The sequence below is a fragment of the Lepisma saccharinum genome, chromosome 6 (assembly GCF_977018435.1).
Source record: "Lepisma saccharinum chromosome 6, izLepSacc3.1, whole genome shotgun sequence".
Classification (NCBI taxonomy): Eukaryota; Metazoa; Arthropoda; class Insecta; order Zygentoma; family Lepismatidae; genus Lepisma; species Lepisma saccharinum.
The window spans coordinates 60,843,731-60,862,230 of record NC_139234.1 but is presented as its reverse complement, the minus strand read 5'-3'; the positions used below and the strand labels follow the sequence as shown (position 1 = coordinate 60,862,230).

At 40.1% G+C, this 18,500-nt stretch overlaps 1 protein-coding gene across 2 annotated transcripts in view; it reads right to left on the bottom strand.

Annotated features, from left to right (window-relative positions):
* Positions 1-18,500, bottom strand: part of Sesn (Sestrin) — a 760,958-nt gene that overhangs the window by 462,993 nt on the left and 279,465 nt on the right. For both annotated transcript variants that reach the window (XM_083124009.1, XM_083124010.1), the window contains exon 4: positions 18,174-18,203. In XM_083124009.1, the coding sequence (XP_082980135.1) occupies positions 18,174-18,203 (30 nt within the window). The remainder of the gene's footprint in view (positions 1-18,173; positions 18,204-18,500) is intronic.

Genomic DNA, 18,500 nt, shown 5'->3' with positions numbered 1-18,500 from the left:
CCTCGCTTGTGAACTTTGAGTTTAATGTCTGTGGCCTGAGAGATGGGAAAAAAATGGTTAAGGGAAAAAGCAGTAAAACTACACAGCGAGGAGGAGTTTTCTTCAACTTATTCTTCTCCCCCGATTCTGTACTATTCCCCCTCCCTCTTTTTCACTGGAATTGCGGGAAATAAGCAGCGCCATTAAATCATTTTTACTGACTTAGACACGAAGGCTCCGTTCCTTCATCCCACATTTTATTTCGAAGCGTTTGCTAGAGAAGTTGAGAACGTTCGACAAACCAGAATAAGCTAAGGCCTCCGAAGACTAACCGCAATGAGTGTGGCTCCATCATGCTTCAACCATGGATTAAACCTCCCAGATCAGGTATTACAGAGCTTTCTTAGCACATTACCTGGTACGTTATCTGTAAGGTAACCGGAAAGTAAGTAATATACGGATTTATTTGGCTATCTTGAGCCGTGTCCGAGCATGTGCCTCAATAATAATAATAATAATAATTTATTAATTTGAAATAATATTAATTAATTATGCAAATTAATTAATTCTGTATTGTTATTTTTACCTGAACAGGTAAAAAAAATGTAAAAGAATAGAGAAATAAGAGCACGTATTCATTATCTAGCTTACGTGTAGTAAAGATCCCGTCCCAACCAAAAACGTTCTGCTTAGTGTTGCCCACGAGACGAGACTTTGGCCTGTCTCGTCTCGTGGAAATGCTGTGAAATGCTGTCTCGTCTCGAAAATATTCGTTTGTCTCGGGACACATGATCAATCTCGTCTCGTCTCGAATTTTTAAAAGCCTGTCCCGTCTCGTCCCGTGGGCAACACTAGTTCTGCTCTGCACACCGAGTAAGTTTGCGAATTGTATACTCAAGTATTCTTTTAAAAATGTATTTTTGATACGGAAGCGTACCATATTCACATCATTTGCTAAGATTTTCGGTTAACATATACTATTCACTGTGAATAATTGTATCCTGCGTTCTGCTTATAGTGTGATCTGCTGAGCTCTAGGTGTGTTGGCTGACGGAAACGCCTCCTCTGTTCCCCTCTGGTGTTTTCACTGTCTTCTAGGAAACAAGGCCATATTAACAGGTGGCAGAGTTGTTAGCAGGGTCAGGGATCCCGGGTTCGAATCCCGGTCTGGGCGTGAGTGTTCTTTCTGAGTGTCCCTTCATCAATTTCATCATATCATCATTCAAAGTGCCAAGTAGAAAAACAACTGCACTGGCAAGAATTGAATATTTATTGAATAACAACAACAAAAACAACTTCCTTCCAATAAGTTCGACGGAAAAAAATAAGCATGGATTAAACAAGTTTATTTTGATTATTTAATTTTAGTACTTGGTAAGTCTTTCGAGGCGGGGTGGAGGGGTCCGGACCCCTGGACGCCCCCTAAATATGCCCTTGTCTGCTATCTCCAGTTACTGGAACGTTCAGTTGACCAATATAAACCAGCAGGGTCGATACCTACCAACGAACCTAATGTGAAAGACAGGTTACATCATATCATAACTATTACTACGAATGAGACTAACCTCCGTACAGCGCTTGCAAAGATCACCTACAACTCAGTAGCGGCTTCTGCCTATTCGCACGTGCACACCCAAATAAATCTGTAATGCAATTAATTTTTATTATACTTATTCACTTAATACTATCTCCTTCAAAACATGAAACGTTCCTACGCCCAATCGGCGACCATATCTTCGTGTTACGAGCGACTGCAGACTGAGGTTCGTTCGTTTCGCACAAGTGGCAGTGCGCTCAGATGCCGCTGTTTGCAGGACGCAAGGAAAGAGAAGGATTGGCGCCTGTAGCTTGCAGTATTATGGGCTTGACGAGCACCACCAGTGCTGTGCTCACGCAGTGTTGCAATCCCATTCCATTCGAGATCGTGTGGCGGAGTGGACGCAGCCCACACATCATCGTATAAATCGAGGGATTTTTCTTTGGAAAAGGGACATTTCTATGGTATCTTCGCCCACACTGTTGTTCCGAGCATGCCAGGCGCAAGAGAGAAGAGGAGGAAGGAGGGGGGCAACTGAGAGCGAAACGCGTGTTTTAAACCAGGGGTGCCGCTCCCCCCAAAAAGGTAGAACATTTGCCTCCCCGTTTATGCCGAATTAATTACTCAAATTATTTTTGTCAGACAAAATTTGCGAAAAAATATAATACCAGAAGTGCAAATACGATTTTTTTTTGGGGGGGGAGGGGAGGGAGGAAAGTACCAGAATAAACGTACCAATAATAATAATATTAATGACATTATTACTACTAGTGGTAGTAGTAGTAGTATCCTCATAAATTACGCAAAAAAGGGAGTAGAAGTCTGTGCTAAAGCATTTGTTTGGAACAAATTATTTGAAATATCTTATCAACACCGTCAATTTCACATTAGCTAATATGGAAATCAAGCACACAAACTGTATCATTGAATGACAGAAAATGAAAGACATATGTTTTACACATATGCAACATGGAGTGATAAGAAATAAGAAAATACATATGCAACAAGTTAACATTAACTTGTGCACGTATTCAATGCTTATTTAATACAAATATACAACACATATTATTGAAATACATTACCAGAGTTAGGATTTTTAGGTGCGCACCTTTTTTTCGTAGTGAAAGTGAGACCTCTCTGGAAGGACTCAGTGTGTGATGTTGCCTCAACGTGAGAATGGAGCTAATTTTCCAGCACCCTTTTTCCCCTTTTTTGATAACCTTTCCCCTTCCCTCCCTTTTCTGGGACATTTTTTCTATTTTCCCCCTTTTTCGTGTTCTTAATCGCTTTTCCTAGCCTTTTTGTGTCCTTTTACTGGTGTTGTTAACTATATTTCCTCAGCATATCATTGAATTTTTATTTTCTTTTTTCACGACACTTTTCTCTTTAAGATGTTTTCACATTGTTAACTGAAATTGAATGTATTTAAACTGTGCTTGATTGTTGCCTATTTGAAATCAACAATGGAAAGACCGCTACTGATATGCACCAGATCGCCGTTATTTTTTTTAAGATAAAAGGAAGAAGGAAACTCAGTTTGATCTTGGAAGCAGTGAAGCAAGAATGTATTTCTGAAATGGTGGGCTTCACGTTTCATGTGTGCGCAGTGGACAGATATTGTTTGTGGATGTAAGTTCCTTACCTGATTTTTCACTATGTTAGATCCTGTTAGTGCATGTACATTACCATGCCGAAAGTGCCCAGATCCCGATTTCTCAGTCTGGCTCAAGAATTTAAGCACGAGTTCATAGAAAGTGATGGAACTGTTATTCGATGCACGGTTTGTGATACGGGAATCACATTAGATGAAAAACACCAGAGAGATTGCATCCAGCAACATATTTCCAGCTCTAAGCATCAAAAGAACAAGAATCTGCAAGGAAGTAAATCTCGGCAGCCTTTCTTACGCAATGCATTTGAGCAGTGTTCTTCCAAGAACCAAAATTTAAAGGAATTTAATGTTGACTTGTGTGCATCTTTTACACAGGCGGGGATTCCACTCAACAAGGTGAACCATCCGGCCTCGAAAGGGTTCCTTGAAAAGTACACATGGTTGTCAGTGCCAGATGAGAGTACGTTAAGGAAAAACTATATTGAACCTGTGTATGAAGAAACTGTTCGTAAAATTAAGGTGAAAGTGTCAGATTGCGATATAGGTGTAATTCTAGATGAGACGACGGACTCAATGCAACGATATGTTTTGAACATTTTGGTTTTTCCTCTGACAGGTGAGGAAGTTAAGCCCATGTTACTAAACATGTATGAGTTGCAGAAAACCAATGCCAGTACAGTGATGCAGTCATTTCTGGATTTCTGTCAAAAACTGTGGCTCGGTGGAATTCAGTTCGAAAAAGTTGTTGTTGCAGTTACTGACCAGGCTCCCTACATGCTTTCGGCATTTAACCAATTGAAGCCGTTGTTCCCTGAGTTAAAGCATGTAACCTGTTTGGCTTATGCCCTTCACAGGGTTTCTGAATCTATTAGGAACGAATACAACCAGCGGCGACCGCTCATAAGGACGATACGGACGCCGCACTGCCGTGTGTAATCACAAGTGAAAATAACATTACATTAACATTTATATATTAGCCTTTACATTGTCTAAATTGTAAATATTCCATTGCTTATATAGATCGTTGGTTAGTCGGTTCTGTATTCATTCTTCCGCAACAATTGCGAAGTTTGCATGCCACCGTGTGGGGGAATGCGGAACTTCGAGAGAAATCTGGCAGGGCGCCGTCCTCCCACTTTTCGAGACGTAGAGCATTCTCAGGCGCGGCCGCGAGGGGTAAGAGGCGAGGGAACTGAAGGAATAACACGCGCGGGATCTGTCCAAGGGAGGACGGACGGTTTGTCGTCCGAAACCCACCCCCTAGGCGAAACTGGCCCTTTCTCCGGTAAAAAAATTGAAGAGTTGCCAGAAGCAATGAAATTAACAGAAGATATGAAATTACCAACCGTTGAAAAAAAATCATTCTGTATTCCATAATCTTATTCATTTATGACATAAAAGTAGAGCAATAAATTACGCAATTTCCAATTAGGAAGAAAATATCGGTAGCTCTTGCTTGATTTTTGTTATTTACTGTCACTTTCTGCTACTTTTCGGTAATCCCGAAAATGAGTATGATGATGAGACAATGAAATTGATGGAAGGGCACTCACAAAGAACACGCATACCCGTGCCGGGATTTGAACCCAGGAGCTCTGGCTTTGTAATGCGGTATGCTAGCCACGGAAGTCGGCTATAGATTCTTGTTACACGCAAAATTATCGTATATATGCGTTGTATTTTTTCTGAATTTAGTGGAAGGTATCCTACATTTGGATTACAATGATGTGGAGTACATCATGTAGATTTAATTACATGTTTTGATTAGCACGTTTGAAAAAAATCCTGATAATGTGACAAAGTTGTCCAATTTCTTTTCAAGTCGGATGTTAAATAAATTAGAAACTCGTCATCTAAAATCGCCAATAGCCGCTACAAGAACCTGTGAACTACAAATTTCTGAAAATTTGGCAAAATTGTCTGGCAACCCCGAAGCAATAAAACGACCCGGTTCGGAAGACGATAGTGTTGACACTTGCTGTTTCTTCGTTTTTCATGCAAAAATGAAGCTTTTTCGGTAGTTGTGTTCTGTAGTTGTGCATTTGTCTATATTCCTTGATTTGTCGCAATGAACAGTGTGGAGAAATTGTTGGTGCGAAGGTTTTCTACCAGAAGTCTGGATGAAAAAATGAAAAAACTAAGCCAAATTTGATTCTAGAACAAGTGTGCAAGAAGGGAGGTCGTGAGTTCCCTCGCAAATTTCGCGTTGAAGGACAGAAGGATGAATTTCAGTTATAAGCATGTCTGAAGAAGATTTCTGGTAACTTTGAAGTTTTTACTGTAGACCTTCTGGTAACGCAGATGCTTTCCAGCGAGATATTTATTTTTGTGCCCTATTTCACAGTGTAATTTTTTTACTAGACATTTTCAAGATCAATGCACGTAAATATTCGTCATTGTGCTTATCAAGTTGTGTAAAAATTAATATACCTTCTTCGAATTTTCCCCTGTTAAGTAAAAAAATGCTACGACTAAATCTGTTAGAATTCTATTTCTTCTTCGCATTACTGTTAAATAATTATTAATTTATTATAATATGTGCAAACGTGTAAAATATGATATTTGGAAAAACACGAACATATCAATTTCTTATTACGTTAGCTGTTATACAAAATTTATCATATAAACTCACAGTACTAGTAGAGTAAATTTGTGAGCCATCGCCCTCCACTATGGTTCACCACGAGCCGCCACTGAATACAACATTGTAAATGAGTTCATATCTGATCTGAAGAAAATACTCCTTAAGGCCTCGAGTTGCATGCCTACAGAGAAACTACCTGTGTGCCCCTGCCACATTTCCCCATCATTACTCGCTGGGGATCATGGATTGAGTTTGCTGCATTTCTATGTGAAAATTTTGAAAAAAATAAGGAGTTTTTGCTTTCCCTGGATTCAACAGACACAGGAGCAATTTCCAAGGCACAGCAACTTCTCCTCCCAGACAAGATAGATGATTTGCAAAAAGAACTATTTTGTGTACATTCCTACAAGTACCTGTCGACAGCCATCAAAGCTTAGAAGAACAAGGCGTCGAAAAGGAAAAACAATGGAATATCTTTACTACTGTGAGGGGGCAGTTAGATGGTTTTGCCAGAGACAAACTTGAGGCTAGTCTTGACAAGAATCCGGATGTTGTGGAATTTGCCACTTCCACAGAGTTGCCATTCCGAGTGAATACTAAGTTTGCTCCACTTCTTTCTGTGGCTGTAGAGAGAAGCTTCAGCTTATATAAAGATATTTTATCTCCGAAAAGAAACAAACTCACTTTTAAAAATTTAGAAATGCTTAATGTTGTAAGGTACAACAGCTTTGTGTTTTTCCCCGACTCTGGTGAATAACTGTAACACAACCTATGCGTGTGATGTCTACACAGCTTCGAGTGAATAGCTTAGACTAATAAAATAGGAGGGAAAGTTTTAATAAGTAGTATAATTATCAGCACTTTTTTTTGCCCCAATCAGCACCTTTTTTGCCCCAATCAGCAACTTTTTTGCCCCTTTTTGGGTCTTATTTTAGCACCTTTTCCCTTCCTTTTTCCCAATGAAATTTTCTCCTAAAAATCCTAACTCTGTACATTACATTACAGAAAACGAGGAGATTGCGAGCAAAGCGAGCAAGAAACTTTTTAGATCCAATTTTTGCAATTGAAAACAATATTGATTTAATAGGGCGCAAATAATTTCACTGGACGCCATGGCATTCTCTCTTTTACAACTTTTTTTTTAGATCATTCGGCACCCATGTGAGACTCCCGCCGACCCTAGCTACAGTTCTGAACTTGACGAAAACGGAAAAGCAGATAGTGCGAGCGTAGCAAGCAAGAAAATTTTACAAAATGTACCTATTATTATTTGCATAACATTTAAAATCGAAGGGGGTAATTGCTCCCTGCAAGGGGCCCTTGGCCGTCAATGTTTGTTCCCCCTTGCCCCCAAGAATTGATTTCCGTCAAAGGTTGGGGGGGGGGGGGGGGCAATGACCACCCTGCCCCCCTGTGGTTGCCTCACTGTATAATACAGACATATTTAAGCAATATATGTTTACTTTAGATACTTTCGGCTCACTGCCATTGTTAGTCAACCTTATTCTACACAGTTTGTCTGCTCGACTAACCTTGTATTAATGCGAATACCACGTCCCCCTCCCCCCTCCATCCAAACCGATTATAAAGGCATAAGAGGTGGTGTTTCATTTCAGCCCTATCGCCGCGATCACCCACAGGTAGGTAGGTAGGTAGAAAAACTATACATAATAACCAAAACTAAAAATCAATAGCAAGTCAATCAAACGATACGATCTCCCCATTTTTGTGTGAATATATAGAATTGGTATAAAATTGTCCCCCCAAAATTTACCATGACGCAGGCGCGTCATGAAGCCCCTCCCCCTGTGGGCACCCCTGTTTTAAACAATATCTTGTATTGCCTTTGCTTAGTTCAGCAGTTTGGTCATAATAAACTGTCCTTATGGCGCTGTAGTCGATCAAATCGTTGATCAGTCAGCTGTTTTCATTGTGTGCCAATTCATGCCTTACAAGAATTGTTACACTGTCAAAAGCTCGTCCCTGTTTCAGGGCAAATTGTTTGATTTCATGATAAAAGGGAAAACTCTACACAGCGAAAGCATATACGTAATATTTAATGTTGTTGAATATTTGGAGGGAAGTTAGCGCACAGCGACTGTAGTAATAATACGGACGCAGCGGAAGGGGAAAACATCTGAAATACGAAGCAGAGCAGTGTGGACTGAGTGAGTACTGTTATTTTATTTCATACTATTCGCGTGATTTTGTTATTTTGGTCACTCGGTCATTAGAAATAAACAACTGCTAGATAGATTACAACTGATTTTCTGCATGTTGTCTTTGGATCTGCTACCTTGTTTGCAGGAGCAGCTTCAGATAAAATTTTCATCCGGGCGAGGTGTTGCCCCTTTTCCACCCTGGTGCTCCTACTTTCCACCTTGCTCCAATGTAAATCATGGTCATGGTATATATTTACGGTTTTGATGACGAGAAATAATAGCCTTATTTTAAAAATACTTTGAGTGTTACTGTTAAAAAACATGTTTATTGTATGTGTTATAAAGTAACACTAACAGTAATCACTTAGCTTAAATTCCTACATGATTTTACAATATGCTTATTAAGTTATTCAGCAATAACTTCAATTAATTCTTGATAACAATAAATTCAACTCTTTTTAAAAACAAATAGCCACACACCCGGTGGTTGGGATCACACTTTAAACTGTAGGTCGTGTCTGCTTTCCTATGCATGGATCTAAAAAATGAACTCAAACAAATAAATAGCCAAGGCTGAAGTGCACACACATAGAGCCAGACCACCAGCCGCCACTGCTACCACTTGAGGGAGAGGGCGCACCATTCGATCCGTTGGCTCTTCCAAGGCGTGGCTACGGCACAGAAGAGAAAATTGTTACTCAATCATCATCAGCCTGCCTCTCCCTGCTTCTTCAAGAAACAATCTCGCCACCAAATCTGCATTCTCCACGGGTCGCTGCGCAAGTCGACGTGTGCACTACATCAATTTCCGACAGCGTTTACGTAAGAGGACTCCGGTTTCCACATAATAGCGCCAGAAAAAGCACAGAGGGATTTCAAAGCAATTCCTTGTTACTTTTTTTTTGCCTCCTTTGACTACGTTACAGGCCAAGGTAGAGACATTTAGTCATGGATACTTAACAGCAGCTTTCATTTGTGACCTTTGGTTTCCTACCTTGTCAACTAAGTATCAAGCGCCTTTCATTGGTGATTAGTAAGAAGCATTTATCTAGCTTATGACATCATAGAACAGCTCCATTTCTAATCACCGAGTTCGACACTAGATGGCAATACTGCCGTGCGGTCCACAATTTAGACTGGATGTTGAACAGTCACAAATGGAGTTCATATGAGTTACTTCGAAATTTGATTTGTATTCATCTGTTTTAAGAGTTTGTGCATATTTCCATACAGCTATATGAGCTCTTCACTGATGTCATGTAACGGGTGATAAGATGAAGATCAAGACGCATCATGGTGGGTTACGTTATTTTGAAGTTTCGACAACTTTGTAGCCTTGTCTTTCCAGTTGGTGTTGTGACCTTACCTACATGTCTTGGTTGCAATTCTTATTTTTGTATCTTCTATTCCTTTTCCCAAGCTGTCGTCTTACTTGGGTATGGTTTTGATTGATTTGCTTTATTTTACTTCGAGTTTTGTGCCACTTTTAGCTAATTTGCGAAGATGGGAATGATATGATGAAATTGACGAATGGACACTCTCAAACATCCATGCCCAGGCCAGGATTCGAACCCGGGACCCCTGGCAACGTAGCGTGATATGCTAACCACTCCGCCACAGGGACCGTCTTGGGTATGGGTATCTTCAAACATTGTATAGTTATATTTCTATTGCCACATATTGCCTTAGGACCAGGTAATAGCAACAATAGGCCTAATTTTATCTACTCCGGACATGAAGAGATATTTTGATTCGGTAGGATAGACGGTCACCCATCCAAGTGCCTTTCAGATATAACACTGCTTGATCTTCCTTTTCATCGGATTACATTAATAAACTGGCATATTAGATTCGTTTCTTAATTAAATATAGGCATTTTGTGAATTCGTCTTCTTGGATCTCGTTCGTCTATATATGGCAGTGGTTCCCAAAATGTGGGCAGCGGCTCCCTGTCTGGCTTACGGGTGCGCCGCGAAATGTTCCAATATTTTCACTGAAATGACACTCTTTAGTTTACACATAGTTTTAGAATTGGACCATCAGTTTATGTTCAGAATTGTTCCAAATACGTGTTTATTTAGTACTTTTTACACATAAAATGTTTCTGAATTTGAAATATGCGTTTATTTTTTAACTTAAGGCGAGGAGGGACAATTTCCCCTCGGTCTTTCTCGCTGTGGCAGCTGCCGATCACTGTTGCCAACTTCGCTCTTTTGGAACCAGATCTGGCTCTTTCGTGCACTCGTTTGACTGTGAACTGTGGTACCCGCCCTCTGTCCCACCATGATGCCACCACTGGCTCCGGCCCATAAAGACCAACCTTTGCCATGAGTGTACATTTTGCACGTGACGTGATATTCATATATAGGCTGCGTCACCCACGCCCTCTTTCCTCCCCAGGTATTTTTATATATAGCCCTGTGGCTAAGGTGAATATGACAATATTGTTATCAGGGAATTCTTTATTTTCGATTTCTTATGAACATCGTTGGATTATTGAGATGGGTGATGCCGCCAAATCTAGGCGGTGAAAACTAAGAATAAATTGCCATCACTTTGAAGCTAACGGCAATAGCAGCGCCTACCCTAGGAGGCACTTTATGCAGCCATCGTTAATCTAGCTCCTTGAAAGTCATCTTTAGCTCTATTAATGGTGAAATGTAGCTCTTTTATGAACATCTGGTTTGGCAACACTGCCAGGATGGCCGTATGAGGCAAGGAGAAATGCATTAGGTTTATGGGACCATTATTTTATTAGTTCTTTCGGCAATATCAAATATCCAATGTCGAAGAAAAGTAAATGGACGGAAAAGAACACGTTGAACTATGTCATAGTAGAAGGAAAAGTCGAAACTCCCATTTGATTAGCCGTAACTTGGAAGTTGATTTCCCATAAGGAATACAATGGAAGTCAGGAAAACGAAACCTTAGCACAATCACCAAATAAACAGCGTAGTGATTTGCTGATTTTTGGGAGAGCAGGAAAAGGTTTAAGAAATATGCCTTATCTCAATCTCTTACGGGGTGCAAGGGTCTTCCCACAAGCAGACAGATTTCAACCTCCCTTTCACGTAGTACACCCTGGACTGTATTTTGCAAACTAGCAAGGCTCTGGCGTCTGGGCTTACAACCAGTATAATCCTCTGTGGCGCTCGTGTTGTGTCGTCGGTATATGTTTGTGATTGTTTCTTCATCGTTCATCCTCATATTCGCGATTAGCCAAAAGCGGCAGAAAAGCAAAGTAAAATCAATCAAATCAATCAGTCTCATTCCCGGGTTCGGATCCCACTTTAAACTGTAGGTTCAGTCCCGATTAGCCTTACTGTGCGTAAAATGGACTTAAAACACCAACTCAATCAATCTGCAAGAATTTCCGCAGAATTCACTTTTCCAGGAGGAGGTGGGAGCAAGCACGTCATTGTCCCTCAAAACACTGATTCAGTTCTACATTATTGAGTCGCTGCAACGACCTGTTGCAGTCTTACCTATAAGTTCCAATAACGCAAATCACTGTGACTGAAATGCAATTATGTGTGTGAAATATATAATCGGTATTCATTTTCCTCGGTGGTCCTTTACACTAAAAGAGGAACATAAATTAAGAGTATTTGGAAATAGAATCCTTAGAAAAATATTTGGACCTGAAAGAGATGAGGAGACACGTGAGTGGAGAAGGTTACATAATGTAGAACTGCATAATATGCATCCATGTCCAGATATTATCAGAATAATTAAATCAAGAAGACTTAGGTGGGCAGGCCATGTGGCACGAATGGGAGAGGAAGGAAGAGTTTACAGGGTTCTTGTTGGGAAACCTGATGGTAAGAGACCTGTTGGAAGGCCAAAACGAAGATGGATGGATAACGTTGAGATGGACCTAAAGGAATTCGGTAAGGATGGAAAGGATTGGATTGATTTTGCCCAGGATACGGACAGATGGAAGGCTTGTGTTGCTGCAGTCAAGAACCTTTGGGTTTACGAATTCTAGAGACTTAGTTTTTCACATTGAACCCCCTTTCTCCCACCGGACGCCCACGAGTCCCTGCTCCGATGTTACGGAGAACGTATCTGGGACTCTACCGGCTGTATTACGCTAGTGCTGATGAGTGATGACTAGTCCGAGAAAGATTCGCCCTACGATTCCGAAACCGGATATTGCGTACAGGTCAACAAGTGCCGCCGGAACACAATTACACAAATACGGCCTCAGCCCGTGTAGCGATGTTTACGGGTCGCTACTCGCAGCCGCACCTAGGAAACAAAACCGAACACGCGTTTTCCAAACGCATCATCGACAATCCATCACACTCGGAGACAGCGTGTCGATTCCATCGGCCAACGAGGCAGCCTCCACCAATCACCTATTCAAAGGTCCACGTCACCAGATGAACATCTTCATCCGAGCGATGATTTCTCCCTCTTCCTCTCCCTCGCCCTTTCACTCTTTCTTCGCATCGTGCGATCACGGAACAGAGCAGAGAGCCACGTGATCGAACGGCTCAACAAGGTTCCTAATTTCAAGCCCCAGCGCTTCTAGTCGGGTCCGCCCTTGCACTTCCTCTTGGCGCATGGGCGGATACCGATGGCGACGGGAAGCTACCGCTCTGATAACAGCGACGCATGCTGGGACATACTGGTCTATGCAAATTTACGCATGCGCTTACAAGGAAAAAAACTAATTTGTGGTTATCATTTGCTTCCTTACTCCAATAGGTTCTGCTCAGGAAGCACGTTTGATCGAAAATGATTTTTATAGTAGATCTATATGATTGATTGATTTGGTTTATTTTACTTCGCTTTTCTTTCACTTTTGGCACTTTGAGTGATGATATGATGAAATTGATGAAGAGACACTAACAGACCGGGATTTGAACCCGGGACCCCTGACACTGCTAACAACTCTGCCACCTGTTAATATGGCCTTGTCTCCTAGAAGACAGTGGAAACACCAGAGGGGGTCACAGGAGGCGTATCCCTAAGCAGACATCAACACACCTAGGGCTCAGCATATCACACTATAAGCAAAACGCAGGACACAATCATTCACAGTAAATAGTATATGTTAACAAGATATCTTAGCAAATGATGTGAAAATGGTACGCTTCAGTATCAAAAATTATATTTTTAGTGAATACTTGAGTACACAATTCCCAAACTTACTCGGTGTGTGCAGAACAGAACGTTTTTGGTTGGGACGGGATCACGACATTTTTTTTTTTTTATATATATAGGGAATTTGAGACGGGGAATGATTACCATTTCCAGAAAAAGTCTGGAAGTTTTTAGTGCAGGAAATATTCAAGATTTCCAGACACATCCTCACAAAATTTTGGGGGCTCCCACCGGGAGTCGAGTCCGGAAGAGGCGAACTAACCATTTGGCTACGGCGCATCCTCCACCACAATATATATTGAATAATCCACCACAATATATATTGAATAATCAAAATCGTACAGTCTTGAATATTTTCCCCGGAAGCCAGATTGAACTTTCCCCAGCCTTCCTACAATAAAGGCGCTGGAACATTTCCTGTATTCAAGAGGCAATCATTTCACTATTATAAACATTCCCATAACCGTGAAGGTGATTCATGACATTTGTACTAGCATTATAAAAGCTGCAAATGGAAGCGGATATTACTCAATTATAAAATAATCAGCAATATTACCTAGTTCAATTTCCCAATTAGCGAGAAAGACAGCAGTAGTGAATCAGTGCTTTGGAGAATCCATGGCTCACTAATGACAAGTTTCAGTCCATTATTCCGCTTCATATGGGACTATGGTCCTCCTCCGTGGCCGTGCGGTCTAAGGCATCTTGCTTTGGACGGCGGCTGCGGGACGGCATGGTTTCGATCCCGGGTTCAGTCTCCGGGAATTTTCGGCCTGTGTATAGGGCCTGTGGCAACCCACCATCGTGAGGAAATTGGGGAGCTCCGAATGTAATCCGGTCGCAAAGTCCTACAACGGCTGGGGGTTGGTACATGGGTCGGGCCGACCACCTGTCCCCCTAGACTGGCTGCAGATCTCCACGCCCCCCTGGTGGCCCTCGTGGGAGGGAGGGCAGCAGTCGGTAGGTAAGGTCTCAATATTGGGCTGTAGCGCTATAGGGTAAGGGTATATGGGACTATGACCACTCATAGTTTTAGTATAGGATATCGTACTTTCAATACTTGCAGAATTGGAAGAAGAAAATGTTTTTTTCCGTGGAAATGCTATCTATGTATAAGAATTTCAATATGCCACAAAAATAAGTAATAAAAAATATACAGCGTCTCTCCCTTCTGCACCAATCATCACAGAATATGGAAAATCTGAAATTGAAGTGATGTCGGCAATTGCTACAAAATTAGGGACAAGAAAAATCTAGCACAATTCATACACGACAAAAAACACACACACGTTAAAACAATCAGATGGCAATCTCCCGTCCCCACTCAGGTTAATGGAAGGACATGACGAGAGGAAGGGGAGGGGAAAAAGATAACTCAAATTGTGTCCTATCTACCCAGCGAAGCAGCGCGACGGCGACCACACCAAAAACCAAACGCGGAACCATGGTGGTGGGCATAACGTTCCGGAAACGAGGTCTTCTGGTAACCCTAATCCACTCGCGTAATCATCGGGGCTACTCTTCCCCCCCCCCACAAGGGTATGTTCTCGCTTGGCGACTCCCGCACAAAGGACCCACGCAACCACACGGATCTCCTGGGGGAGGGAGCACGACCGTCAGGTGGATAACGATATCGGGGGGGGGGGTGCTCTAGTAGGGACGTAGCTAGTAACCAAGCCGATGTGTTTGGCGCGCGGGTTATATATATGGATACGATTTTGATTCACAATGAAATACCAGAAAATGCTCTATAAGATATGCAATAGGAGGGTGTCTACCAAAAAACAAATCCAAAATTCTTGACTTTTTCTTGACCTTTTTTCCCTTATTCTTAACATTGATTTAATCGCCCCCAACTTAGGTACAGTTGCAAAATTAAGAAAAAATATTTTTTATTCAATGAAAACCCTTACCACAAGACCGGTTAAGATTAAAACTGAAGCTGTGCTTTAACAAGAAATTTAGACTTGCTTTAATTATGCATGTAAAAATTAATGCTTCAGACTTCATCCTGGATGGGGAATGGCCACATTACTTCATTTAATATTTTTACGAAACTTCAATGTAATTCTTAAGAAACAAAGTGAACAAATCTTAATCACAACTGAATACAATTTTAGATTTATAATTTTATCAAATCTCAGTACAGGTATATAACAATGTAAATTTACTATACTGTAAAAATTAGTAAAAATTCTTGACCACAAGTACAATTTCTTGACATTCTTGACTGGTGGACACCCTGAATAATGTCCTAAAAACCACACACACAAAAAAAAGCTATATAAAATTTCCAAAATGCTATTTTACAACAAACTTCAGTCCCGCATTGCAATGCACTATTAACCACTGTGCGAATTAAGCTCTTTGCTTTCGAGGAGGCCCACCAGCGTGGAACGAAAAAAAAAATTAAAAAATTCTAATAGTGCGGAAAAGTTACCTGTTGATGTAAAAACGACCAAAATAAAATTTGATGGTAATCGGAACATGTCTTGAGGTGCCGCAAGTACGATAAAGTTCCATAAACTTGAATTTTTTTTGCTCTATTTCAACCTTTTCTAGTTTCTTATTTGCGCTATAAAAGCCCAAATCAATAAGTTCGTACTTCTTATGCCTTTTTATTAATAGAACAAACGTTTTTTGGGGGTTTTAAATTCAATATTTTAACAATTGTTTTTTTTAATCCTCACCAATATTTTAACAATTATTCTTTTATCCTCACCATAAATTTAAAACTTCCAAAAAACGTTTGTTCTATTAACAAAAAAGCCTTACCAAGCACGAACTTTCTGATTTGTGCTTTTATAGCGCAAATAAGAAACTAGAGAAAAAGGTTCAAATAGAGCAAAAAGAAAAAAACTATGAAACTTTATCGTACTTGCGGCACCTGAAAACATGCTCCGATTACCATCAAATTTTATTTTTGTAGTTTTTACATCAACAGGCAACTTTTCCGCACTATTAGAATTTTTTTTAAAAAAATATTTTTTTTCGTTCCACCCTAATGCCCACTCAGTGGCGAATTAGTGATTCCATTTCAGAAGGTAGTTTTTTCTCGTATGCAAATTTGTATATGATACCAGTCAGTAAACTAAACTATTGCCTTGCGGTACCTTAGAAAATTGGTTCTAACCTACGTCAATGGTCATTGAATCCTATGGTAACATTTACACATAATTTAGAAACAGTATATTTATATTTAAGAAAACCCAAATTCACACACAAAAAGAGTTATCGAACTAGTAGAACCGAAAACTTTACAAATTTCTATTGCCAAGTTCAAATGGCCATCTAATTTGCAACCCAATCTTCGACGGAAGTCAATTCTATGGGGGCAAACGTTGGCCGCCAAGGACACCTGCAGGGGGGCATGTATTGAATAAACTTTGAATACGTACACAATTTTTGTGTTAGCATGTTGCATATGTATTTTCTTATTTTATGACGCTCCATGTTGCATATGTGTATAACAAACGTTGTACATGAAAGTCATACATGTAACGTACGAAAATAATTATCTTCGGAATGCATTTATCATTCATTTTCTGGAATTCAAAAATACAGTTTGTGTGCTTGTTTTCCATTATTAGCTAATGTGAAATTGAACGTGTTGAAAAAAAATATTTCAAATAGTTTGTTCCAAACAAATGCCTTAGCACCGACTTCTACCCCGTTTTTGCGTAATATATGAGGATAATCACGTCTTTGATACTACTATTAGTAATAATAATAATAATAACAATGTCATTATTATTATTGTTGTTGTTATTATTATTGGTACGTTTATCCTGGTACTTGCTTCTCCCCAAACAAAAATTCGTGGTTGCGCCTCTGCATGGCATAGTGATTCGAATCACTTTAAACTGTAGGTTCAGTCCCGATTAGCCTTTCTAACAATTCAAATCAAAGCAGTGGAAAACAGCCTGCTGTTGTCTCAGCTCAGTGAAGTTAATCAGTTTCAGAAAGTTGGCGTTTTTTAATCCACAAGGCTGCATACTTTACGGCAAGGACATTTTTGATCATTGGACCATTAATAGGGACGAATGATTTTGTTTGTTTGTTACATAGTTAGGAAATGGTATACTTTATATATACTTTCAATTCCATTAGCTTTGAATGGGATAACAACATACCTGGCAGGGAAAAAAAATATTATCGCGGGGTCAAATTTTCTGTTGAGGGAATTCCCTGACCTCCTGCACTGCTACTAACAACATACTTGTAGGTAGGTTGTTCTATATATTTGAACATGGAAAAGCTCCTTTCCACTTCTATCGATATTAGAGGAGCATACTTCAAGTAAAACCATGTCGCCAGCTTGCAAATCCCCTGCTAGGTCCCCAGTAGAAAAAAAATCCCTAGACAAAACATCAGCAACTGAACATAGCATAATTTCTTTTCGTTCAAAACCAGAATTATTTGCTTGGCTACTTAATTTCGCAACTTTCCCATAAACGTTTAGTAAGTCACTTGCCACTTTTTTCACTAGGTTTCTTTCCTCCATGAGGAAGGACTTACCAGATTTCCTGGAACTAAAGCTGTTGTTCTGAAACAAGTAAGTTGCTTTTTAAGAAAATAAACAAAAACAGTAAGAACTGTTCCTTCTCTCGCGAAAACATTAAGAGTAAGATAATGAAACACCTTAAAAATGCAATATCCTGCAAAATCAACAAAAAATGTAAAAAATAACCTATCAAAAATGCTTGGTTTGGCTCCTTTTCTTATGAAACCAATGAACATCTTCTAGTCTAGTAATGTATCCCCCCCCCCCCCAACAGATGCAAATGCATCAAAATCCCGGATGAAGCTTCTTTTCTAAATAAGTAATTTGGGAGGTTTCCTTAATATCAAAGTAAATTTCCCTCAAGTTCCCGGAAATTGAGGAAACGTGGAATTTTTGGAGGTGTTAATACCCCCCCCCCCCCGACTCCTTAGCGACGTCCTTATGTTCTAGATAGGGTATGGGGAATCAGAAATTTAGTAGTATACTTAATCTTAGTCCAAAGATGCGATTGACCCTGAGGTAAGCAATAATGATTTCTTATTATGACTACGATATAAGCACAATATACGAGGTGTGTCCGGAAATTATTCGCGCAGTAGCTGGGCAGAAATTTATTTCGAGATTGCATAACTTCTAAAACCTAAATGTCAGAATAATATTTGAGAAAGATAATGTTTTCCTACCTGTTCGTTGAGTGTTCCTAGCGACGGCAACTGGAAAAGAAAGAAAGGCAACATTAGAATTATTTTGTCTTAAGTAATGAAAAAAGCAGACACACTTAATGCTACAATACCAGACTACCGGAGAGTAAGCCTCGGCTCATTTTTCGGAACATGTCTCGTTCTCAGCCTTCTATAAAAAAAAGTCTCGAAGGGGTTCGTATCGATGACGAAACAGCGGTCTCGTCTCGGAAACATCTCTAAGTATCCATTTTCTCAAATTACGTCACTTTCTTAAATTAATCCATGAATGATGAACTCATATAATTGACGCCTGGATGAACACAATAA